Here is a 26,923-nt window from a genome sequence, read left to right on the forward strand (position 1 = left end):
TATGTATATATATAGTTAATTTGCTTTGATAACCGAGTTAACTACGAAATGTCACTAAACGTGTTTTCCCTTTGACTCCATGTTTTATAAAAAAGAGAGAAGCATGCTTCTCTTCATCCTTTAAGTGGAAATAATTTCATGCAGTTATTTTATTTTGATAACTGAATGGAATGTAAAATGTGATTAAACATTTTTCTCCACTAAGCTCGTTTTAAAAAAAATTAATGGCTATTTTAGACTAAAAATTGAGCATAAAAGTATAAAATCAAAAGATTTTTTCCTCATATAATGTAATCATATTGCTTTGATATTTGTATATATCATGTAACTCATATATGTGGTTAGATTAAGATACTTAATTAAAATTATTATGCTATGATAACTGAATTATTACGAAATGTCTCTAAACATGTTTCTCTCCTAAGCTTAAAAAAATTGGTGTCAAAAGATTATTTCCCCTATTTAATTTAAATAATTTGCTTTGATAACGGAGTTAACTATAAATGCCATAAACATGTTTGTCTTCTTACATTATGCTTCGCGAAAAGAAGCAGACATGTTTCCCCACAAATCAATAAAATTTTATTTTGTTTTGATAACTGAATCGGCTGCAAAATGACACTAAATTTGTTTATGATTTTACTTCATGTTTAATTAAATCGAAGTAATTTGATATTTAATTTTGGTAACTGAATTAAATGCGAAATGTTTCTATTAAAATTGGTAGGCTATTTTACATTTTTACTACAGCATAGATCAAAAGATTTTTCCTTATATAATATATAAATATAATACTTTGATTTGACATTGGGGTTAGCTTAACTTGTCACTAAACATGTTTTTCCCTTTACTTTATCTCTTATCTCATAAATATTTCTAAAAAAAGGGAAGTATGTGGAGAACATTCTCCGAAAATCGAAACATTTTAATATATAGTTATTTTGTTTTAATAACTGAACTGACGGCAAAACGCTGTTAAACATTAATTTTACAGCAACATTAGAACATAAAAATATATAATCAAAATTTTTTTTTTCGTATTTAATTGAATTAATTTGCTTTCATAAAGGAGTTGGCTACAAAATGTCATTAAACATGTTACTCCTAATACTTAATGTTTTGTGAAAAACATGTTTCCCCACAAATCAAGATAATTAAATAAAAGAAATTTGCTATTATAACTGAATTGATTGCAAAATGTCACTAAACATGTTTCTCTACTAGTAAGCTCGCTTAAATAAAATTGGTATACTATTTTACATTAACAAAGTATAGCATGAAAACAAAACAAAAAATTTCCCTTATATAATATTGTTAATTGCTTTGATATCGGAGTTAACTGCAAAAAGTCACTAAACATGCCTTTTCTCTTACTTCATGTCTCTTACCTCATATATGTTTTGTGAAAAAGAGGAAACATATTTATCTACATTCTCCAAAAATTGAAATAATTTGATATAGTTATTTTGTTTCGATAACTGAACTGACTGTGAATAATTTCTAAACATGTTTTTCCGCTAAACTCGATGGGAAAAAAACAGATAAAAAGACCAGTAATTTATTTCATAGCATTACTAGAAAAAAATATGAAATCAAAATATTTTTTACCTATTTAATTTAATTAATTTGTTTTAATAACGAAGATAACTACAAAAGGCCATTAAACACGTTTCTCTGCTTACTTTATGTTGCACAGAAAGAAACAGGCACGTTTCACCCCAAATCAAAATAATTAATTAAAATTTTTTTTTATTGTAACTGAATTGACTGCAAAATGTCACTCAACGTGTTTCTCAACTAAGCTCTTTAACAATAGATAAATAACTTAATAGACTTAAGATATCAAAAAGAAGGGAAAAAATTGATACTTATTTTCAAAGCTGAACCATAAAAATATAAAATTAAGTCAATATTTAATTACTTCGCCTTGCTAACTGAGTTGAATGCAATTTAATTATTACATCCCATAATCATATTTTATCTCCAAATAACTTATTTCCCCCTCACATCAAGAAGTTACTCTAATCAATATGGTATACGTCATCCACTTTTCCCAAGAACTTGATACCTTACAACCAATCTTTCTTCGATGGTTAGGAAGTTCCAAAGACAAGAGACTTAACAAAGATTAACATCCTGGGTAAGACGGTTACGTCCAATAGGATTTCCCTTCGGCCACTTTATCATGGGCTGGGGATAATCCCTTGGGAAAATCAGCCACGGAAAAGGTCTTGGACCAAACAAAGTTATCCCCATAAAGGCGGTATAATTTGATAACATATTGAGTCAATTACGTCTTTCGGCTGTGTCTTGGGTGTCCTTTCTATCAAAAGTGGCGAGGAATTTGTTTTCTTATTTTTTTGCTACATTTCGAAGTTAAGTTACTTTTCGATGATCTTGATGGATGATTCGATTTGGGGCAAAAAGTTAAGCAAATTATAGAATATTTGGGAGTGAAAAAAAAGTTCTGATATTCTATATTTATTGAGTTTTGGGGTTAAATGCAAGGTATTAATTGGGAATAGGTTACAAAATTAGGAAAATTTTGATTGTGTGTTTTATTTCATAAGACAAATCTCAGGGGAAATTTTATTCCTAAGGAAAATATATAAGATGACTGCAAAAGTTCTATCCCGTTTAGATGCACAGAAAATTTTTTTTAAAAAATTCTAAAAATCTCATATATCACCAGTAAAATTTAAATGGAACCTACTGCTATATATACTAAAAAGAACTATGGAAAGACCTATAATGACTATAACCTAACATTGGGAATAATTAATTTATTGCACATAATGTAAGAATGAAAAAAAATATATATTCATGATATATAGCAATTAGTTCATGATTATAATTTTAAAAAAATGGAAAATGCTATTAATCATTGATTAAGTGAAAAAAAGGGAAAACATTCTTTATTTTATAAATGCATTGTTTTTAAATTATTCTAATTTATCTATTAAATTAAATTTAAGTGGCACGACAAGCCTTAGAGAGCCACTACTGTGCCCATCCCAGTTTTCTTGACCTTGGACTTTGGGGTGCAGGAGCAGATGATGCAGTTGAATGGTCAGTCGAACGTGGAACCCCCAATGTTTAGTCTCCAAGCATGCTTGGTACTCATTTTATCAAACCATTGAAGGAATGAAAAGCTCAGTCAACATTGCCCGGTCTGAGGATAAAACCCCAAACCTGCTTCACGGGAGCGCGAACTGTTACACTCAGCTAGCAGACTAGCACTTCATTGAATACTTTTAATTTTAAAACTTTAAGAACAAACGGAACTTGAATCCTAGGAATTCTGTAAATTACAAAAATTAAATTTTGCATTAATCGGAAATCGTAGATAATAATTTCTTAGAATTGCAACAAATGTTTATTAGCCGAAACTCTTCTAGTTTCTAGGGAACTATAGTTACTATATCTACAGTGCTTAGAAAGTTACGACACACACGGATGACAGTCATTGATTGTTATCCGTATGCTGAGAGGTAGAATTTACCGAACAGAAACAAAAAATTTCTTGACAACTTAATACGGACAATATTGACAAGCTATCTGTTGTAGTTTTTCAAATATTTTGAAGTATTTCCTTATGTTTTTATGATATATTTTTGAAGCAAAAAGCCTGTTTCATAAACATGAAATAGCGAGTATTCCATATCCCTTAATCCTAATTACTTTTGGTACTCAAAGGTTTTTTCATAAGCATTGGATATTTAATGCGTAGAATTTAAGATAGACTGTTATAAACTTTCTTGTGTAATGCCTAAATACAATATTTCAATATTAATCGAACATTTGGCGCGCATTTTCAAATCAAATGAAATTGATTTATTGAGAAATTGAAATTTTTGCTAAAAGATAGGGATTTGCGAATTATGCTCATTGCGACAAATAGTATGAAAGAATCTTAAATAGCATTAACTTTTAGAAAGTTGTAAATATACAAAAAAAAATTTAAAAAATTTTAAAACCTTCAGTTAGGTTAAAAATTAAACAGAACAACCGTTTTTGTTCGAAATCTCCTTAATTTAGAAATATGCGCGAAATATTGAATGTTGTAGAGAGAAATATTTCGAAGCAAAAATCATAATTCTTCTTTCTAATCGAATGTTAGGTAATACAATCTTCTTTCTAAAGACTCGATAATTTGATTCTTCATGGTACTAATCCTATTTTAAAAATGTGTAGACCAAAGATAATTCACAAGTATTAAATTACGGGATTCGTTTAATCCCTATTGATTGTAAGTCAGGACTGTTAAGTTGTAAAACTTCAAATAATAGAATTACTTGTACATTATATATTTCCTGTCTCAAGTTTGAAATCATTTTTCGATTGTGAAAATTAATTATATTATAATAGAAAGTATTGATTATATATAGTGTATAGTATTCTACAGTATAGTATTTTATAGGGTAAAGTTTCTTTTTTATGGTGTGAAATAATCACTTTATAGTTCGAAATATTATTTTTATAATCGTGCAAGATGTCCACAACATGGTATTTTATATTCTAAAGCATTCATATTCTAGAAAAATTTAAAGTAACTGATATAGGTGATACCATTTTTTATTATAACCAATATTTTGTAAATGCTAGAATACCAGTTATTAATTTTCATGTAAAATATTTAATCACGGAGAAATATTTTTTTTCCTTTGAGAAATATTTCCATTCCTGCAATTTTTTTTAAGTAAATAAGGTTATACGTTTAAATGAAAAGATTTAACACCTTTTATATAAAAAAAAAATATTTAAACTCAAATGAAATTTTTTCTTAAAATTTGATTATGTTTATAGTTTTAAAATGGCCAGCAAATGTTACAGAAAAATATTAACTAAAACCGGTTAGTAAATGTTACATGTTATTTTTCATAAGTGGCAGCCATACTTGCTTAATATACACTGGTTATCATAAATTAAGGAAAATTCACAAAAATCGCGATAACTCAAGAAATTACACATGGAATTTTATGAAACTTACCCACAATNAATTTATGATAACCAGTGTAGTTACTAAATATGAAAAACATCAACTAAAAACGCTAAAAACCGCTAATAAATAAAAGTTTACAAAAAATGTTTAAATATAGACGGTTGATGAAATATTATATTATAAAAAATAACTGTAAACAGTTGGTAAATGTTATGTAAAAATATCACTTAAAGATGTTTGATAATTATTACATGAAACCATTAGATTAAAAAATATTTTCCTCACAACAACTTTAACCAATTAAAGAGAATATTAATCACCATGAAATAAAAATATCTAAATATATTTCAAAACATAATTGTGTTTGAAAATTCCGAAGTGATAAAAAGAATTCCATAATTTTAAAGCTATTACATTAAACTACATAAAGAAAACGCATTAAAATCAAGATAATAATGTAAAAAGCGTGTAATTAAATTCATTTGAATCTCTATAATTAACGAAATAGTCTGAATTAAAACCATAAAAAGTAAATAAATGGCTTAGACATTCAAATAAACATTTCTTTTATAGCTGAAGCATTCTAACACCCCCATAAACTAGTTCCGCATATTATACTTGCAATAAAAAGCCCATTTTTATACGCAGCAACTTATGTAAAAGAGCCATTCAATATTGCGCGCTGAATTCATGAAATTGCTCGTAATTTATTCTACTTCCATTGAAAGAAATCGGCTTGAGATAGCGATTTCTTCCTTTTTATAATGATAAAAAGTGCTTCATTTTCACCAAATATAAGTAGAATAAATGTTTACTACATCTTCTTTAAATAAATAGCTGGGCGGTATGATTTGTGATTTGTAAAAAATGCCGTTTTAAAGCATTCTGGGGGTAAAGCAGAAAATAAAGAATTCTTCTCTCTTTATTCAGTGAGAACTGTAAGTAAGAAAGAAAGAAAAAAAAACTAAAGCAGAAAAATTTTTGAAAAGAAAATCTGGTCATAACTTTTGATAATGAAAATAGAAGAATAAGTTTTGGACTGTAAAATGTAACTTCCGATTCTGCCATTTTCAATTTCTACTTCACTTTTGTAAAATAATCTCTAGTGTATAAAAATACGGCTTTTCGAGAACTAAACGTAAACGCTGGTTCTCTATGTTGGCGACTTAAGCTGAATGTTGGCTCCATAAATGAATTATGTAACAACATTTATTAAGAATCGCAACGAAATGTTCGATTTCTGGGATTTAAAAATGTGTGACATAATAAGAATTAAAAGAGAAGTAATTTAACTCGTTAACGTGACTTATATATAATTATATCAGTTCAGATACAAAATAAAAAATTGTTTTAACCCTCTTGATTTAAGTTTTATATATTTTTTAAAATATCAATATAGATGATAACATGTTGCGAGCTACATCTAATTATCTTTCATTCACTCACTTTCTCTTTTGTTTATTTATTTATTTCTTGCTACTTTTGATGTGAACTCAAGCGCATATTTATAAAATAAAGTTCTCGAGAGAGATGAAGGAATTTTTCTAAATCAATGGATAAAAAGTCATTCTTTAAAAGGTGAAATTTTTTTAAAAAAGAGCAATAACAAACTAAGAATTTTGAAAAAGAAATTTTGCTACGTTCATGAATAAAATTCAACATGTCAAATTTTAATTTTGTAGTTGCATTTCTGTAAACTGCAAAATGGCCCACGTGGTATTTTTTGCTTCCAATTAAAGAGTTAAAAATGGTGAACAAACTATTGAATGTTAAAAAAAATTTTGAGAGAAAAAAAATTTATGCTAAGTTTAACACCCAAAGAAGTAGCAGCACTGGATTCTACGATTTTTTATATCGAGAAAAAAAAATAATTATAGAGATAATTATTCATGTTCATCAGGAGTTAAGAAGTTGTGATAAATCTTCATGCTGTTTCCAATCTTATGATAGTCTGGGAAACTGAACAAAAACTTTTGTTCTGGTCGTCTTTTAGATAATATAAATTATAGTTTAATACTTTCTTGAGTAGATTTACATTTACTAAGGCAACTGTTACTATGAAAGTTGCTTGATATAACCAATAAATTAAAGAAAAAAAACAAGAGAGAATTAAACGAACAATAAGAGGAAGCGAATCAATTATTAAGCCTATGTTACAATTATTATTAATAAATTAATAAATTAGCAAATTAGGATTTATAAAATAACAAATAAGCTAAAGAGAGAATCAGTATATCAATGTATTATTGAATCGGGCCAAGTTAATGGAATTGGGCCAAGTCAAGTTGCTAATAAGAAGCGATTGAATTTGTAAATAAATAATTAGAAGTTTACTAGACAGTAATTTGTAATATGGCATCCATGTATATAGTATGGCTAAATTTACTTTTCATAGAATGTATTTATTCTCATTAATAGTATGGCTAAAATTTCTTCTTGAAAAATAGCTTCTATTGAAAATAAAGCAGCAAAAAAAACTTTTTTTGGTATAAAATGTCCTGATTTTAATTTTACCTCTTTATATGAGGAGCGATTGCGGTTTCTACAAGCATGGAAAAAATGCAACTCTAATTTTAATTCCTCTTTCAAATTAAGTATTATTCCCCGTTACTAAGTTATGGTGTTTTCGCAGATTCTATTTAATTATAGAAGCGGCGATGAATAGCAGACCCAATTCAGAGTTTATGACTATCAACGTTCAACTCCATAGCCTTATAATTTTGAACCCAACCCAAAAGGCAAAGGAACTCTTAGATCAAGCATTAGGACAAACTAGCCTTCGTGGAGGACTTTTTGTTGGAACTAATCCACATTTGCGTTACATAGAGAAGAAAATCGCGAAAACCTCCCATGGTTACTCTGACAGCAAGGGGATTTTAACCCATGAACCATCTATCACTGAGAATATTTTAAGCCAGCATTTTGTTCGGTGCCAGCCCGGAGCAAAATTCGTATCAACCAGCCACCGCAGGGATTTGAAACTGGGTCACCACATTGGAAGGCGAACGCTCTATCTCCTTAACCACAGTGGTTTCTCGAATTCTTAAGATCGTCATTGTAAGTCAACGTAATCCAAAGTGTAGGTTGATAACTATTTAACTCCTAATGCCGAAAGTTAATGTAGAGAGGACCTCCAAAGTGTATACCAATTTGAGTAATTTGACATAAAATATATATGTATTTATTTTTTACGAATTGAGCATAAAAATGTTCAATTCGTAATAGCTTTAATGTGCATTTTATTCAATTTTATCACCATCATTAAACTTTTGATCAAATTTTTTGCAATGAATGTTCAACCAGCAAATTAGAAATTTTGAATCCAAGTTACAAGACACAGGAACTCCTAACTTAAGCTTTGGAACAAACTTCACAGAAAAAGATTTTTTGATAAAAAATAACTCATATTAGCGTTACATTTTAAGAAAAATCTCCTAAAACTTCCTAGGAGTAACCCGAAGATAATAATAGCAGTTAAACACTAGGTATACTTTACGTCAGCCAGTGTTGGTATGCGAATTGACCTGCCATCGCTGGTAGACGACCTTAAGTCATCTTTCATTGAGATGCTCTAATCTCTGACCCACAGCGGCTCTAACATGCTTTATCTATCCTTATTAAGCTTCTGTTTGATGTATTAAGTAGTTTTAAAGTGTCATATACTTTTACACAGTTTTTTCGTATAGACACAATCTGTCCTCTTTTAAATTCAAAAATAGCTTTTGTTGATGACATCGTAAAACAACCAGTTTCCTGTCATCATAAAACAAAGTCCAAACTTGAGCTGAGAAGTCGGTAGTTGAAAAGTTCGACTCCAAAATCTGTTTTTTTCATGAAAACCTAACTCCGTCTCTGCCTTGTACTAAACTTTCGCAAAACTGCTCCGTTTTCAATTTATTTCTTAAACAATGTAGCTATTTTCAACTTTGGTTAGATTTTTGTAACTATTACAAGAGAGTTGTGATTGCTCAGGGGATAGAAGGTTCACCTTCCAATGAGATAAACCGGATTCCAATCCTAGCGATGACTAGCACCGATCACAGTGCTGACGTAAAAGCCTTAGAGAGACAGATCATGGGCTAGAATTCCCTTTCCATCTGGCTAACTGTGAGAGATTTTCATAGTTTTCCCCACCTTGTAAAGCAAATGTGGGTTAGTTCCATCAAAAAAGTTTTCCACAAAAGCGAGTTTCTCCCAATACTTGATCCAGGAGTTCCCTTGTCTACTGGAATGGGTTCAAAATTACAAGACTTCTCAGTTGAACATAAGTTGTCGTAAATATAAAAGTTGAGTCTGCTGCTCAACGATGGTTATATATAAAAAAAACTATTACTGAAAAAAATAGTAGATTCAATTACTATACCAATCAGTCCAAATCTCTTTAATCCGTTATATCAGTAATTATTTTTTCATTCCAAGTGCATTATAATAACCATTTCTAATAATATATTCATGAAATCTTTGCCGCAATTGAAATAAAAAAAGAATACTTATTAGAGGTCACAGAATAATATTTAAACTAGGAAGAAGAAAAAAACAAAATACTCTATAGAAATTTAACGAATTACTTATGAAAAAAGAAAGTTTAAAATCATCAAAACCTGTTTGTTTGCTAGAAGAAAAAGATAGGTTTATTATGCGATTATTAGAAGCATTTCCAAGGATGATCACACATTCAAGCTAGTTTTTTTAATTTTAATTCCGATTTCACCACTAGCAATTCCCCGAAAGCATTTTAATTTCTTTCTCCCCTAAATACTATTTTTATGTGTATACTTTTCTTACTTTATTTTCTAAAAGGATTCTACAAAAATGTATTGAGAGTAGTGATTACAGAACACCCTAAATTTTTATCAAAATGAAATCAAACATTCCCTTTGAAAGAAGTTTTTTTTTTAATAAAATCAAATCCTTTATAGAGTTTTTTTAATTATCATTATTATCTTTTATTCGCATACATTTTATTTTCTCAACTGAAATAGAAGACTTGTGTTAATATAGATGCATAATACAAACATCAACATTCTATAGCAGAATTGTTTTATAATTTTTGCTTTGGCGACAGTTGGGAATTGTCGCCAAAATTTGCGACAACCATTCCAAGCGGGGCCCAGCTATTAGTCTCAGTTGACAAGCAGAGAAAAGAGAGAGCGAGTATTAAAGTGGAAGCGTCGGCGAGAACGGGCGAACAGGGACTAAGGTTTTATAATGAGTCTTATCGAAAACAACAAAATGTATAGATACTGGCATAGAAAATGGGGGGAAGGAAAAAATAGGGGGCTGGTCTAGAAATCCCCCTTTTTCGATTGGTTGCCTTAGAATCGCATCGTGAAGAGGCAATTTTCCATCATCCACCAACGACGGTATAAAACGGAGAAAAATGAGCCGGAACTAAGTCCGGAGTTGAGAATTCCGGAAAAGAGAATTCGCGAAAGGGGCCATTATTTGCCTAAAAATTGCCCTTTTTCTCCCCTTGAAAGGCAGTTTACGTAAATTAGAAATAATATCTGATGAAAGGAAATAGGGTGTTTGTAGTAATAAAGAAATCGCGAAGATTCAGAAATTGCTAATATTTACGGTATTATGATGTTTATGGTTTTATTATTTCTATGCATATCACTTAATTTTGGAAAACTATTTGTTAAGTATTTGTGAAGATTAATTAAATACATATCAGTTATCGTAATTCTAAAGGAAAATAGCTTGTCGGATTACCTTAAGTTAAAATATAATAGTACTTACTTTAGACGTACTGTGTTGTAATCTGTGTTAATAACTGTGAAAATGTTGCAAGATGAAGTACTGTAGTATTACGTAGCAAATAAATGCAATTTTTGTTATAAATGAAACCATTCTCATACGAACGTTTTAAATCATTCAGTATTTATTGAGTTATATGTTTTAACTTGTAGTCTTACCGCAAAGTTCAAAAATTAGTTGTTTTATTATTGTTTATCGTTCATAATCATTTCATTTGTTTTTACAAAACGTGCTAATTGACCATCGTGTATTCTCAGAATCCTAATATAAAAATGAAGTCAGTCCCAACGGAGAGTTAGAATTTTTATTCTAACATTTAGGATTTTAGGACTGTTGGAATTTTTATTCAAAAATTACGTTAAAATAACCGGTAACAGTCTAAGTTTATAGTTAGAAGCATTTCTTTACCTTTACGGGTTTGAAACCGTTTACAAATAGTAAAGTTAAAAAACCGAGGTTACAAAACTGTATGGTTTCGCAACCATTTACAACTGGCATAGTCATAATCTCAAAACCGTAAAAATTAAATGTAAGTGGACGTTGCAGTTAGGTTATGTCCGTTTGAGTTAGGTAGTAGTTGAGTAGTATTTTGTCTAGTAAACCACGGATTGTGACTTAGTTTATCTAGTGGTGCCATCCATCTCGAGAGAGGAAAAGTGCTAGACTTTTTGCGTTAAGCATCTCTATGGTGTTGCTATCTATGCATAAATGAGAGTTTCATATTCCAATAGTCCAGGTCACCAATTGAGGAGTGCAGGACGCTAGAAGCTCCTCAAGTGTTGAAGAATTAAGGGAGCATTATAATGTCAACACTGAAAATCGATACACCGTTCAGGCTGTCAATATGCAAGGAGCAGTGGTCTTTTAAGGTGTTCGCCACATACTTATTACTTTAAGATTATTTGGCATCTGCATTTAATGATGTTTGGGTTAGGCATTAACTGGTGGAAAATACAAATATGAATTCGTTATCTCTATCATATGACTTAGCTTCCAGTTTTCGAAGAACGCTCCCTCGATTTTCATTGGTTGTGGGCCTAGAGGGTGCTGAAAAAATTCAGGTTGCTTAACCGCATTAGATGAAAACGGTCAATAATCTATTTTTCATGTATTTAACAGTTTAATACCATTTTTTAATGGTTATTTGACTATCTCGATTGAATATGGTAAAATAACAGTTAAATAAATAGTTATTTAAGCATTTTTTCCCGATAAACAGTTTAAAAATGGAATGTTTTAATCTTCCCTTAATAAAAAAAAAAGATATAGTTTCATTAAACTTCATGGTGCTATTTTGAAGAAAAAAAACATGAAGTGATAAATAAACGTTTTTGTGTTGGTTCAGAAAAAGTTTTAACTTTTTAGAAAATGAAAAAATTCCATAATGAAAAATTATTTTCGCTTTTTTGGTTTCGTATGTTTTTGAAATTAAAACAAAACCGCTTCTGGAACTTATTAAAATGCTTTGGACATCTGAAAACGAAACTAAAAGGTATTTTGTTACGTTTGTGAAACGATTTGTTTTCTATGAATAGAACCTATGTTGTAATAGCCAAAATTAATAAATGAAATTCAGTAAAAAATTTTAGCTCTGGCTGGTAAAAGCTGATTTCTAGTTGCTACTATATTTTTAAAAAATTAAATAATAATTTTTGGCAATTTTTGGCGCTTTAAGAACTATTAATTTCTCAATTGAACCAGAACCATTGAGAATGTACTCTAGAAAATTGAGTTCACATAAACCTGGACAGCCACCTACATGTAGTTGTATTCCATCAATAATCAAAAAGGTTTGGATTACCAACAAAGCAATAATAATGTTTAGTTTATTACATTTTCAAAGAAGAATCTGCAATATTGCAATATGGCTCATTACACATTAATAAAATTAAAAAATGCAGGGAAAAGCAATATTAATTGATATTATGGAAAATATTAAATTAAAAGAAGCAGCAACTAAATACCTTTATATAAGTTTAATTAAAATTTTACATTTTTTTAGATTTTTATTCCGGAAGAACTTAGTATATGTTCCCTCCTGAAATAAGCTTTTTATTTCTCGATATACAGTTGGCCAATAAAACGGCTTCATTTTTCAAGTTCCGATTCAACATTGCTAGACCGAGATAGATTTCAAATGTTTTGTTTGCTTTATGACGATTATTTTACGGAATAAAACTTTCCAAAAAGGAATTCTTTTTTTTTATATCCGAAACGCTGAAAAATAAACTGGTATTGATGATTGTGGTCATAAAAATCCATTTATAAACCTGACAGGTGTTTTAGTTTTTTCCAAGAGCATTTTGACAAACAAGAAAATCCACCGAATTCTAAACAAATAACTATCCAATCTTTTAGTAATTTGAAGAGTAATGTTCATTTTAATTAATTTTATAAGTAGCGTGGAACAATTATCCCATTTTCGGATCAATAACTAATCAACTTCATAGCATTAGAATTTTGAACTCAACCAAGAAGATAAGGAAACTTCTGGGTCAAGCACTGGAGAAATTTTGGTGGAACTGACCAATATTTGCTTTACATGGAGTAGAAAACCACTAAAATTATCCACCGTGATCACGAAAACCCATATTTTATGACAGCTCTATGTTCGCTGCTAGCTAGGATCACCATCGTTAGGATTTGAACCTGTGTCAACTGATTAGGAAGTGCGCTATCTGTCCCTGAGCCATCGTATAAAAAGTGATATTTATTCTCGATATCTTGTACTTTCGATAAAACTGTAGAAGGCAAAAAGTATGATACATTATTTAATCGATTACTTTTTTTTAATAAATAGTCAAAACTTTTTTCTAATGGTTTGAATATTTAGCTGAAAGCTTTTAAAGATATCCAACTTCTCAAAAAGAATGTATTTTGAATATTATTTTAAATTAAATTGGATTTTGATCATACTTTAAATTTAGTATTGAATTAAAGTATTTTGTTTTTTAAACGGAAAAAAGCAGCCTGTCTACTTTTGATAATGATTATAATTTTACTACTTTAATTTTGAATATTTCACGAAACATAATTTCAAAGCACAACATCGCCTTTGTTTACATCGGTCTTAGAGATGGGTGATGATTCGTGATCAAATCCTCAATTTGAAACTGAATCATATTGCTTTCAAAGTGATTCAAATCACCTAATAAATAGTTCGAATCACCGTTTCAAAATTGATTGATCACATCGAAATTTATTTGAATCACCTAATTCTACTTTTATAAGATTTAGCCATTTTTCTTATGTTTTGAATCAGTTGATTCATTAATTCAAGTCTCAATATTTTATTGAAACATATTCAAATTGTAATAATTTCCACCTGTTTCAGTTCAGTTTTATTATTCTTTTTAACTCAATGCTATGCAACTTAAAATTAAAAACTTCTGAAAACAATGCTGCTTTTTTTTAAATCTCAATTTCTTAGCAGCGTTTGGAACAAATTTTATAAAATTCTCGCGTGATAAAACATCATAAAAAAAACTTTTCCTACTTGTTTCAGTTTATTGTTTCTATTTATTTACTTATTTTTGTAAATAAATATTTTCCGTTCAACCGTTCTCAATTAAATCCACATCCGAAAGCAAAATCATATCACCAGTATTTTTGTATTTATTCAAGTACAATCAAACACAATAATTTATCACTAATAAAAAGTATTTAATCATAGAAACTAATCAGATAATTTAATGCATATTGATTAGAATCAGTGATTTAATTGCCTAAGAAAATTGAATTGATTTTTTAGACTTGAAACACTTTAATGATTTGTTTTGCTCAGATCTAGCATGTTTACTTTCAGAATATGTAAAGTATTATACTCAAGTAAGCTGGAATAGTTAAATTCATATATGAAAAACTGACGGTCCTATTAATATTTTAGCCATAATTTTCCGCCAACTAAATCTTAACCAGAATTTATTTTGATTTGCACTAATATGAATAAACAATATACGTAATCGAGCGTGAGAGATCAGGAATAAGTGATGTATTATGTGTATGTAATTAGGATTAAATGATACAAGTAAATAAAAATTTTAAAGATAGTCTATACGTACAGTTCAAAAGATTGCTAATGAACAAACAATGCCAGACTGGGTAAAATTATCCCACTGTATAATGACGTTTCTGGTAAAAAATATCATGATGCTGGTTAATCAAATAAAAATATACGATATTTAAACCATTTAGTAACTTTTCTTTTCATATGTTAACGGCTTGCCGGAAATTCTGAATTTCAAAATTATAGTTTTTATTTAGCGCATTCAGTAAAAAATGCAACAATAAATAAATTCAAGGTATCCAACTATTTTCGACAATTTTCTTTTAAATATTAATATAAAAATTTAAAAAACTAGTTTATTTGTTTTAATATGTGTAAAAATTTATAAAACTATCAAAAAAATTATTCATTTTTTATTTATTATTAAACAGAATTTCATTTAAAAATTATTTAAAGCAACATGAGATATCGTGTTTAAGCTGGTGCAAAAAGTTAAAAAATCTGTTTTTGCGCCAAACGCATTTAAAGACTTAAAATCATTAGTCTATCCAGTGTTATCATCTTGCACAAAAACGGCTATAACTTTGTAAATCATTGTAATGCAAACAAAACTAAAATATTTTTAGAAAACTAAGAATACATGAATTCTAAATTTATAAAAAACTCCTTTTCGAAAATTTTGCTCAAATTCATGTTTTGCACAATACTTTAAATGGTTCAATGGTTTTCATGCTATGCTCTAAGCAGGGTATCATAATAAAATGGTCAAATTTACCAAATTTTAATGCATATAATGAAGCGTAAGTTTACTGCTAATTTGACCGATATCATTATAAAAGATCTTCGGAAAAATTTACCGATCTTTTTGGTGTTCCGTAAGAACCAGAAACACGATGAATTTTATCATATTCTGGTATTTTTTATCATACTTTTTTATTCAGTGCAAAGAAAAATAATTGTCCCACCTCTATTATAAAATACATTTACTTGTTGAAAAAATATTGCCAGCACGAAACGAGATTAACCCATTAGTTAATGTGTACCATTAATGGTGCTTAAAAACCCTTGAGCAAATACCTTCCTAACCTAAAATTCACAAATACCGAAGGTATTTGTGAATTTTTGGCCTGATTTTTAAACAAATCAACGTTTGAAAAACCACTAATATTTCCCTCAAATTTATAAGCCTAATTAAACTAAACTCAGTGGCGCGACAGCCCATAGAGGACCAAGGCCTACTGTGCCCATCTCAGTTTTCTTGACCTTGGGCTCTGGGTTGTAGGAGCAGATGTTCTGGTTGGGTGATCAGCCGAACGCTGAACTCCCAGTATTTAGTCCACAAGCATGCTTGGTACTAATTTTATCGACCCCTGAAGAGATGAAACCTTGCCTGGCCCGAGGATTGAACCCAGGACGGAGAGCAAGAAGTGCTTTTACTGAACCACCGGGCGTTAATAGTCTAATTAATAAGCGAAAAATTTCAGGATTTGTGAATAGTCGGAGGTGATTCGGAAACAAATGTTCTAAATCATAAATTAATATTTTTAATTCAAAAAAGTTTTTGAATATTTTATCTTATGTGGAAATATATTCTTATAAGAAATTATTTTTATATTTTTTCAACAATTTCCAAGAAATGTGCGCACATCTTATTTAAAATAGCAATGTAAATTAGACTCAACAATGTTTTTACTTTTTTTTTTATTTATCATTATTAAATGTTTGTTATACGTCCTACAATGCAACAATGATATCATATCTCAAAATTTTTCTTTCATGACGAACCTACATTTCAAACTTAATTTTATAAATAGTTAATATAGCTGTAATTTATTTGTAAAAAACTAATCAAGTTAAAATTTTTTAGTTTTTTCAGAATAATCTTTGGTATTTACTTTCAGAAATGAACAGAGCCAAGATTTTAATAAAAGATCCTAATACCGAGGATCACCTTATCTCAGTTACCAGGAATGAGGATCCCAAGACATTTTCGGAATTCGTTGATCAGGTAATAGTTTACAGCAGTGTTTCCCAAAGTGTGGTACGCGTACCCCCAGGGGTACGGGAACAGTTTAGCCAGGGTACGCGTCCTTATGCAAAATATCTTGCAATAAACGAAAATTTCAAACAAACTTATTTAAAAACAAAGCTAGCCATGAAAATTTACGATTACGTATTTTTCTATTTGCTATTTCTTTGCGGAGTTAGCAGTTAATAATTAGTGGTGTCAACAGCCAGTTGTGATTTTTAACTTTTGTGCAATTTTTTTTATACTAAAAAATACACTCATTTCTTTATTAGTGGTACACAGCGTTACGAAAAATTTAGAAAGGGTACACAAAAGTCANCAGGAATGAGGATCCCAAGACATTTTCGGAATTCGTTGATCAGGTAATAGTTTACAGGATTCTGTTACTTTCATCGTAGTTCGATTCTGACTATGAAACGATTCCTTTATATGGCACAATGAGTTTGTATACATATTTTTTGTAAATTATTCAACTTAAAACTTGATAAGCTTTACTATTGTTAAACACAAGCATTCACCTCTGTATTCATTTGTTATGTTACAAATATGATAAGATCAATTAATTACGCATATTGTAAGATTAATTAAATTTGCATATGGTTCAGACATGGTGAGATTAGATAAATTTAACATAACTTACTGTTCTAGTATGTGTTTTTTTGTTCGAGAAGTGTTGCTATATATCTAAAATCAAACAGACGTTCAACCGAAAATGTAAAAGCGAATTTAAACATAAAATTAATTGAAGTAAAAACAGAAAATTAGGAAACGATTTCAATAAGGCCACAACGATTCCATAACTTACTGTTCTAGTATGTGTTTTTTGTTCGAGAAGTGTTGCGATATATCTGATATCAAACAGAAGTTAAAACGAAAATTTAAAAGCGAATTTAAACATAAAATTAATTGAAGTAAAAACAGAAAATTAGAAAACGATTCCAATGAAGCCCCAACGAATCCATAACTTACTGTTCTAGTACGTGTTTTTTTTTCGAGAAGTGTTGCGATATGTCTGATATCAAACAGAAGTTAAACCGAAAATTTAAAAAAAAATATATAAACATGAAATTAATTGAAGTAGAAACAGAAAATTATAAAACGATTCCAATAAGGCCACAACGATTCCGTAACTTACTGTTCTAGTATGTGTTTTTTGTTCCAGAAGTGTTGCGATATATCTGATATCAAACAGAAGTTAAACCGAAAATTTAAAAGCGAATTTAAACATAAAATTAATTGAAGTAAAAACAGAAAATTAGAAAACGATTCCAATAATGCATTATTTTTAAAATCGGTAGGAAGAATGTTTTTTTGTTCTCTCCATTATTCCTTTCATTGTTCTTTTCTGTAAGTGTGTTACAAATTATTTGAGCAATAGTAGTTTACCTGTACAATCATATGTTCTACTGTAAAAAGAAGGGGAAGAATGCTTTTAAATTTTTAACTCTTAAGTTTTGTTGTGCGAGAAAAATTACGATAGATTTTATAAGAAGCATATGTTTAATTGTTTATTGATTCCTTTATTGGTATTGAAAAATTAGAAAAACATTCCAATCATGCACTAATTTAGAATCATATGTTCAAAAAGTATAATTGTTTTATTTTTTTCGTCCATATTATTGTTTTAAACAAAATAAAATGAACTACAGCACTTTATGGGTAACAAATTATTTTACAATCAATAAAAGCACTTTTATGAAATCATGTTTGGTAGGAATTATTGTATAAATTGAGCTTTTAAATTGTTGATGTTTGAATAAATAAAATGAACTTTTCAAAGTTAATATCAGATATTATTGCAGAGATTTTAAATATCGTCCATTGTGTTCTATTAAAGTTAAAAATAATCTAGTTACCGTCGTCGAAGTTTTGAAACTGCACTTAAAAGCTTCATTTCTCTTCCTAAAATATGTTTAAATTTATAGGTAATATCAAATGCACCAGTAAACCTCCAGAAGAAAAAAGGATCTACGATCTACACACGTGAATCTGATCCTATATCAGTGCTGCATAATCATGGTCTTCTAAACATAGACAAAACCTCAAATACAAAGAAATGTTCAGGATCTGAAATCGATGTAACGTTTTACACAGAAGAAACTCGCCTAGGTGACCTTGTTAAACTTTTTTCCTCAACACATAAGTTTCGAAACGGGAAGTTGGTTTATGCGACAACGCAGGAAGTTGCACCTCAAGTGGCAGAGGAAGTTGAAAAGTTCAACAACCGGTGGCAACTAGAATGTTCCCCTGAAATGATAAAAGGTAATATTCCTGTGAGTGCCATGCTCAACATTTTCTGCATTTTTTACGTCAATCTTAGTTTATAACACCGTTTGATTTCGTTACCTCTAGTACCCTAAGCTATTCGAGTTGACGCAGCATGGTCATTTTAAACACAATTCAATGCAACTAAAAACTTTATAACTGCAACTGAATGGGTAATTGGAAATACACAATGTAACAAAACTGGTTCGATGCAGGAGGGGTGGATATATATATATATATTTTGNTATATATATATATATAAACTAGCCTAATATATAAAATCTAATGATCAGATTTTCATGTTCTAGGACTTAATCTTAATGGTTCAAAAGGGTGATATCTGATATGCTAATTAATTTGTGCAGACGATATTTTAAATTACGAAATTATACACAAAAACGTACTTTCTCTGAATAAACACAACTTTTTTTTCGACGGATTTGGATTTTTTATTGCCAAAATATAAGGGTAGCCGCGCAATCTAGGTAATATGGTCAAAATAATTTAGTCAGGTGAGCAGAAGTTGCATAAGACGATGCATTATTTGATGAATATACCTTTAGGATAATTGAAATTTTGCTTGATAGAAATTGGTCGAACAGTTTCTGAACAACAAAACTTGAAAAACACTCTTCTTTTTAAATTATCAAAACGAAACAACTATTCTACAGATTCTGTTTAAATGTTAGATTTTGTTACTAAATATTACCCATTTTATAATATCAAAAATGTATTGATGTTCCTAAATATTCAAAACTGTTTCGTTCATTTTTAAACCAATAGATATAGATAAATTTTGCGAGGAAGTTTCATTGGAAAAACGAATTTTGTAATTGTATGCAAACATCTTTTGATTTCAGTTTATGACATACGGGGAAATATTTAAAAATTAAATTTACCGTTTAGGGGCATATGCTTCTGATAATAGAATGCAATGGACCTCAACGCCATTTTGGGGATAAATCCGAATCTGTGGATTTAAATTAGGGGAATATAATTTTGAAGTTTTACCACTTAAACAATTTAAATTGAATATAAAAACCAATCATTACATCAAAAGTGTTGTATATGTCCTTAAACAATTGAATATGAATCTATGGAATTCGAGTGTTTAAATCAAACGCTGTTCAGATAGTTACGTTTCTTTTTTTAAAACCTCATCATTGAGCGATTTTTATGCGATTTACATGCGATATTTATTTTTCAGATAAAGAAGAAGTAGAAGTAAAGCGTCCGTCCTATACTTCACATGTTTCAAAGAAAAAATCACTTATGGACATGCTGTCAGATTTGGACAGAGAACAAACACTTAAACGTTACGGAAAGACTTTAAGTAAGCAATTTTAAGTCTTGATAAAATTTTACTAACTTATTGAAGATTAATATGTTTCTTAAATCTTTTTCATTTTCTAGAGAAGGATAAGATATTGCTACATCGAGAGCCGCTGATCAAACCAGGATGTTACTGTGAAAAGAAAGAAACTACGTACGATAATGATTTGAGAAACCAACGAATAGAAAAATATTTTGAAGAGTCGCGTGATTTCAAAAGTGATCGCTATGTAAAAGAGGAGGCTAGCATTAAAGACCATTGGCAGCATGAAGTACAAGATGTTCCAGAGCAAAAACCAGTCGGTAAGAAAATATATCACGCTGCTTGGCGACAAAGATCTCCACAAAAATCGCCTTCCAAAACAGTTCGGTTCACAATGGAGCAATCATTAAAGGATACCACAAATTTAAAAGTCTTACAATCACCGAGAGAGCATAAGTCCATAAGAACTGACCAACTTCAAGCCAGTAGAAAGTATTCGCGGTCGACAATTAAAGAACTATGCCTGCAGGATGAATCATCTGAATCGTCTGATTACCCGCGTATATATCAACGGCATGCTGTGGCTTGTGAAAACGAATGGCCTGAGAGACTGAAAGGGCAGAAGTGCCGCTATCCCTACAATGTACGTGATAAAGAACTAAATCGGCAATCAAAATTTCATCACTCCCATTTAGAGACAAATGAAGAAGGTGCTAGGTATACTGAAACTCTCGAATCTCATGCTGAAAGTCGCAAGCCTCGCCATGAAACTCATAAACCACATTCAGATAGAACTAAAAGAGAGTCACCAGTCCCTCGTGTATTTAGCCATTGTTGTGCCGAAGGTAAGGTATTGTTTATTCAAATGATGATAATGTATATTCTGTGTAATATAATGTAGCCCAAAATATATCAGCTCCATAGAAATAAAGCTGAACAACATAAATAAAGCACAAAAGCAGACAGTTTCGGTTCCACGAAACACAGTCTGTGTTTTGGTGTTGAGGAAGGTTTTTGCTTATAGAACCGAAATTATAGTAAATCTGTTTTTGGGCCATAATTTGTGCTTACTTTTTAGTTTAACCTTTTTTTCCACTGTTTGTTATTTAGATTAAGAAAGGGTCAACTTTGTACAGTGCGTGAATAAATTGAACAGCGAAATGATGAATTTATGAAAAAAAATTTTGGTGACATTATCTGTGCTTTTTTCACATTGTTTTAGCTTTTTTCATTGCTTCTCATATTATTTACTCTCTTATTACATTACTTCATAACAATCTTACTTTTCTAGTTATGATTCGTCAGATTAGTAGGAATTTTTTCCCCTAACTTATCATGATTTGTTTTCCGGCTTTTTCTGTTGTGACTTCCAGTATGTATGTTTTTTTTTAATCTAATTTTAGGATTTTAAACAAATAAATTGAGGTTGGTGATTATCGACTACAAATACATATTTATCAGTGTATCAGTGACTTGTATCTTAATTGATGATCGCAAGTTAACCAAATCTTAATTATAAACAAAATTATTTTAAGTCCAACGTTTTTAAAAAGAGACTACGATATCTTAGCTTGACTTTTGACTACCCTTCGTTCAAATCGTTAATAACTGGCACACCATACTGTTCCTTTCTGCTAGCTAAATAAACCCATTCAAGAAAAATTATAATCTTTAGCAAGTGGCACACCATACTGTTCTTTTCTGCTAGCTAAATGAACCCATTCAAGAAAAATTCAAATCTTTACCATCTGGCACACCTTACTGTTCGTTTCTGTTAGCTAGATCAACCCATTCTGGAATGATTTTACTTTGAAAAAGAGTGACACACTGAGCATTATATTTTCACCTTGAGAAAGCATTATATTTTTCAGCATTATATTTTCGCCTTGAGAAAGCATTATATTTTCACCTTGAGAAAGCATAATATTTTTCAGCATTATATTTTCACCTTGAGAAAGCATTATATTTTTCAGCATTATATTTTCACCTTGAGAAAGCATTATATCTTTCACCATTATATTTTCACCTTGAGAAAGCATTATATCTTTCAGCATTATATTTTCACCTTGAGAAAGTATTATATTTTTCAGCATTATATTTTCGCCTTGAGAAAGCATTATGTTTTTCAGCATTATATTTTCACCTCAAGAAAGCATTATATTTTTCAGCATTTTATTTTCAACTTGAGTAATACTTCAGTATTATATTTCACCTTTTTTAGGGGGAAAATATTATATCTATATTGTATCTTCACCTCATAATTTTATGTTGTATCATTTTAAGTAGCATTATAAGTTTAATGAAGATGAACTGCTTACTTTGCGGTGTTTCACACTACAAAGTAAACAGTACATCGTCACTTTTGCTAATTGCAAAAGGAAATTTTACAAGAAAATTTCAAATATTTAGCGATATATATAGATTATAGAAATAGCGGATGATCATAGAAAAATATGCGTTAGGTAAGTTATTAGATATATTTAAAAAATGAGAGTACACTAACAGGTCTTTTACCTATCATTAAAATAAACGTCGATTTAGTGATGAAACAGGTATTACATAAGTGATGAGTAGTATCATATTTATGCCACGCAACCCATATTTAGTATATACTTCTTTAAGTGGTTAACATGCTCTAAATATTCATTTTTTTAAATCACTATATATAGATACATTTTTAAGAATAGATTGAGAGTTTAACAAGTTTCTATTCTGTGTAAAAGGAACTACTATCAGTACATAAATTACAGATAGATTTTTCTCAGAAACGATCAAAAAAAAAATAGGTGAACCTCTGTCAATAAATGAAACAAAACATTTCGTCGTAGCAAATTGTTAAATTTTCTACCAAATAATTACCACAAGTCTCTATTTTTAGTCATACAGATATGCAAATTAAATCGTAATATTAATTAAGCTACCTCTGTTTCAGGTGACATTTTTCTTGGCGACAATGAAGTATATTCAAGTGATTCAAATACTAGTATCTGCACCATATATTATGACTGTGAGAGTGAATACACCAAGAGGACTTCGCCTACTTTTAGAATAAATTCCGATTTTGAAAATCAAACGCACTGTTATCACGAGAAAAGAAAATCAGGTGATTAAGTTTTTTTCGTTTTAAAAATTACTTGAATAGTAGTCCAATCGTACTTATTAGAACATTGAGTTATACTCACTTTCGCATTCGTAAAGTCATTTCAATCCTACAATATAAAATTAATTCAAACTCAGTCCGAAAATTATATTAGTAAGTCAGAAAGTATCATTTAAAGATAAATTATAGGAAACTTAGTCATTGCTTTGGTTGTTTCCATAGAGAAATATATTTAATTTTATTATTTTATTACCGTCGTTGAACAGCCGACCCAATTTTGTGTTTACGACTACTAATGTTCAACTCAGTAGCTTTGTAATTTTGAACCCAATCCAGAAAACAAAGGAACTTCTGGATCAGTACCCCCAGAGGTATTGATTTGGTATGGGAACTTGGAGGACTTTGTGACCCCGAAAGATTTAACATGCATCAGTCATCATTTAATATGCGGGGATTCTTCGTCCAGCTGGATTCAAACGCCCGTTCTCACAAACACGAGTCCAACGCCTTACCAAACAGGCTCTTTGAAGAAGCTGCGCGTTAATGAAGACAAAAGTAAATTATGATTTATTTTAAATATTTCCATTTCTTACTATTTTTCTTGTTCTCAAGTTTATTGCAATGCTGAATAAATTACATATTAATATGGATGACATGCATTAATCTCTTTAAATTCAAAGAAAAAGAAAACTAGGAAAAGTTTTATTATTTTAAATTTTTTCTTTTCTTTCCTTGAGTGAATAAACAGGTGATAAACAGGTTTTTTTTTTTGATGAAATAAACAGGAGTAAATAAAAAGGTTAAGAACGCTTTTACGAATAGTAAAACTAAAATTTAAGATAAAATATTTGGAATTGAGAAGAAAATCTTATGTTCATACATAAATGCTCAATATGAAAAAAAAAATACTCACACAAATTCACGCAGTCTGATTTTTATTCATTATCTTCTATTGAAATTATATGAAAAACTCAACTTTAGAACCATAAACCTCAATGTGGTATTATTAATTCACACAACAAATACAATCGTAAAGAAGTAAAAAAAAAAAAATTATACAGACACTAAATTATAAACCATTGCAAACCCTTCAAATCTATACTGTCAACTAATCATTTCCTTTTTATATTAAAAGAGGGCACAGGGGACCACTATGGTGAGAAATTTTTTTAATAAAGTCACGTAATGCCTTAAGTATTATCGTTTATAATTGTTTTTTAATCTATTTTAAGATTGATAAATTATAGTTTTCGTTGAAGAAAAACAATTTCTCTCTTAAAAAATCTAATTATTGCATTCTATATATGTGAGTGAGTTAGCTATTAAGCATTATATCTTAAGTTATTCTTTTTAGGTGAAAGAAAGAAAATCACAGAGCGACAGGAATCTTTGCCAAATGTTGGTCTTTTTCATAATTTTAACAAATCTAAAAGCAAAAAATCTCAAAGAAAAAACCTAAACTGCTCAGAAATCGACGAAGTCTTGAGGCATTGCCATCATACTAAGAAATGCAGGGACAAAAAGTACCATCCAAAATCACAGCCAAAACACAATGAATATCCAGCCAAAGTAGATATGGAATGCTTTGCAGAATGCCACCAACGCAACAAAGAACGTCATCGAGTTGCTGTTACTCGTGGATCTATTCAAAATGTAAATTCGTACATGTCTCCAGAAGACGAATTACAATCTATGTTCATCATGAAGAACATGGTGAATAACGATGCTTTACGAGAATTCCAAAGGAGATACGGAAAATGCCTTTGCTTCAGGGATGATATAAAGCCAATACCATCATATCCTAGGGAACATTTCATAAAGCAAATAGAGAAATCTTATAGTCATAAGCATATGTAAAGCCGGATATTGTCAAAACAAGAAATTGGGCTAAATATCTTATAACAATAATCGCTAATTACAATTAAAATTTTTAAATAATTAGGAGCATTTAAAGTTATTTATAAATTAATCTGTAGTGATTTAAAATAAACTGCTTAATCCATTTCATTTCAAATTTCAATATATACTATATTGAGAATTAAATATGTACTTTTCTATGATTAATATGTCTGGCAAAGATGGTGTCAAAAAAGTTTAAAAATTTATTTATTGCCAGTTGAAAAAATATTATTTAGCTTAAAAAAGCTTATGAATAATACATTGTTTATGAATTATACATTAGAGAAAATACAAGGTCGATAGTTCTATCAAAGAATTTGGGTGTCTATTTTTTGGTTCTATCCCTAGTTTAAATCTCAGTACTCAGTAACTTATAACGATTTTTATTTATTTATTTAACACTGTATTTATATTATTCACGATTTAAATATCGAAGCGATAGTTCACTTAAACTAAGAATATCTTCAATACATTTAAGGAACTGTTTGCAAGTTGAACTTGCAAACAGTTCTCTCTAATCTGCAACAAAAAACCTGGGTTCGTAAAATAAGGCCTCAGACTCAGGCCTTTTTTTTAACATTAATTATACATGATAATACTGAGTAATTGGAGAGAAAAAGTGTAAAATACAGAATTCCAAGTCGCGGCAGCACCAAGCTGATAATGTCAAAAGTGGAAGAATATATTAAGACATTTTTTTTAAGGTGAAATAAAACAAAATAAGTTATTACCTCTTAAGAGAACTGAAAGGGTAATCGGGTAACTTCAACAGGAAATAACATACTTAATATTACCTTGAGAATACCAAAACAGGCGATGGCAGCTGCCATGCATATCAGAGCTTCAACTTTAATTTGGTTTTAGTGCTTTGTTAGTAAAACAGGAGATGGCGGTGTAACGTATACATGCGGTTTCAAGCTATACAAATAACAGTTTTGTTTCTTATTTAAAAAAACTTTTATTCACTAGCAACACAAACAGTAACAAATATAAAGTACCCGTAACGGGATAGTTGGGTAGACTATATTTGAGGGTGCCCCTTGATTCTCGCCAAGTTGTGCTCGTGGTTGATCGCCGGAGCGATGCTGGGCGATGTTGAAACCCAATCATGATTCTGTTTAGTTTAGATTTTAGCGTTATTTTTAAATGTTCAACGGTACATGTAATTTCAGAGGTCCGTTAGTTCTACGTTGGATACCACCTGGTAAGGTTTCTTTTGCTTCTGCTCAATAAGATCGAAGGTATGTGGGCAGTCATAAAAAAAGGACTTTAGAAAAAAAATGTCACTGCCAGTTCGGTACCACAGACGCCATTTTCGATTCGTATTTCGCCGAATTTATGTGGCGATGGAGGTACACAGATTCTATTCATGATAAATTTAGTCAGTATCTAACTGCTATTGGAGAATTCTGTGCACTTAAATCTGAGGATATTCAAGCTTAATGAAGAAGTGAGTTGTTTTTTTGTTGTTGTTTTTTTTCCATTTCTTTCTGTGCTTACTCCAATAATTTTTACTTCGATTCAAAATGCATTTTATTGGGCTTATTAATTTTGCTTATATTGGGTTCATTGCAATTTTATAAATTTTTGACCGATGTTTTGTTGAA

At 29.9% G+C, this 26,923-nt stretch overlaps 1 protein-coding gene across 1 annotated transcript in view; it reads left to right on the forward strand.

Moving 5' to 3' along the window:
- Nucleotides 1-25,424, forward strand: part of LOC107443197 (uncharacterized) — a 26,441-nt gene extending 1,017 nt beyond the window's left edge. Inside the window, exons 2-7 of the mRNA XM_043048571.2 lie at nucleotides 16,610-16,716; nucleotides 18,663-18,999; nucleotides 20,210-20,335; nucleotides 20,416-21,162; nucleotides 23,250-23,420; nucleotides 24,772-25,424. Of these exons, the coding sequence (XP_042904505.1) occupies nucleotides 16,612-16,716; nucleotides 18,663-18,999; nucleotides 20,210-20,335; nucleotides 20,416-21,162; nucleotides 23,250-23,420; nucleotides 24,772-25,274 (1,989 nt within the window). The 5' untranslated portion in view covers nucleotides 16,610-16,611 and the 3' untranslated portion in view covers nucleotides 25,275-25,424. The remainder of the gene's footprint in view (nucleotides 1-16,609; nucleotides 16,717-18,662; nucleotides 19,000-20,209; nucleotides 20,336-20,415; nucleotides 21,163-23,249; nucleotides 23,421-24,771) is intronic.
- Nucleotides 25,425-26,923: the final 1,499 nt, after the last annotated feature.

Source organism: Parasteatoda tepidariorum, chromosome 3 (genome assembly GCF_043381705.1).
Source record: "Parasteatoda tepidariorum isolate YZ-2023 chromosome 3, CAS_Ptep_4.0, whole genome shotgun sequence".
Classification (NCBI taxonomy): Eukaryota; Metazoa; Arthropoda; class Arachnida; order Araneae; family Theridiidae; genus Parasteatoda; species Parasteatoda tepidariorum.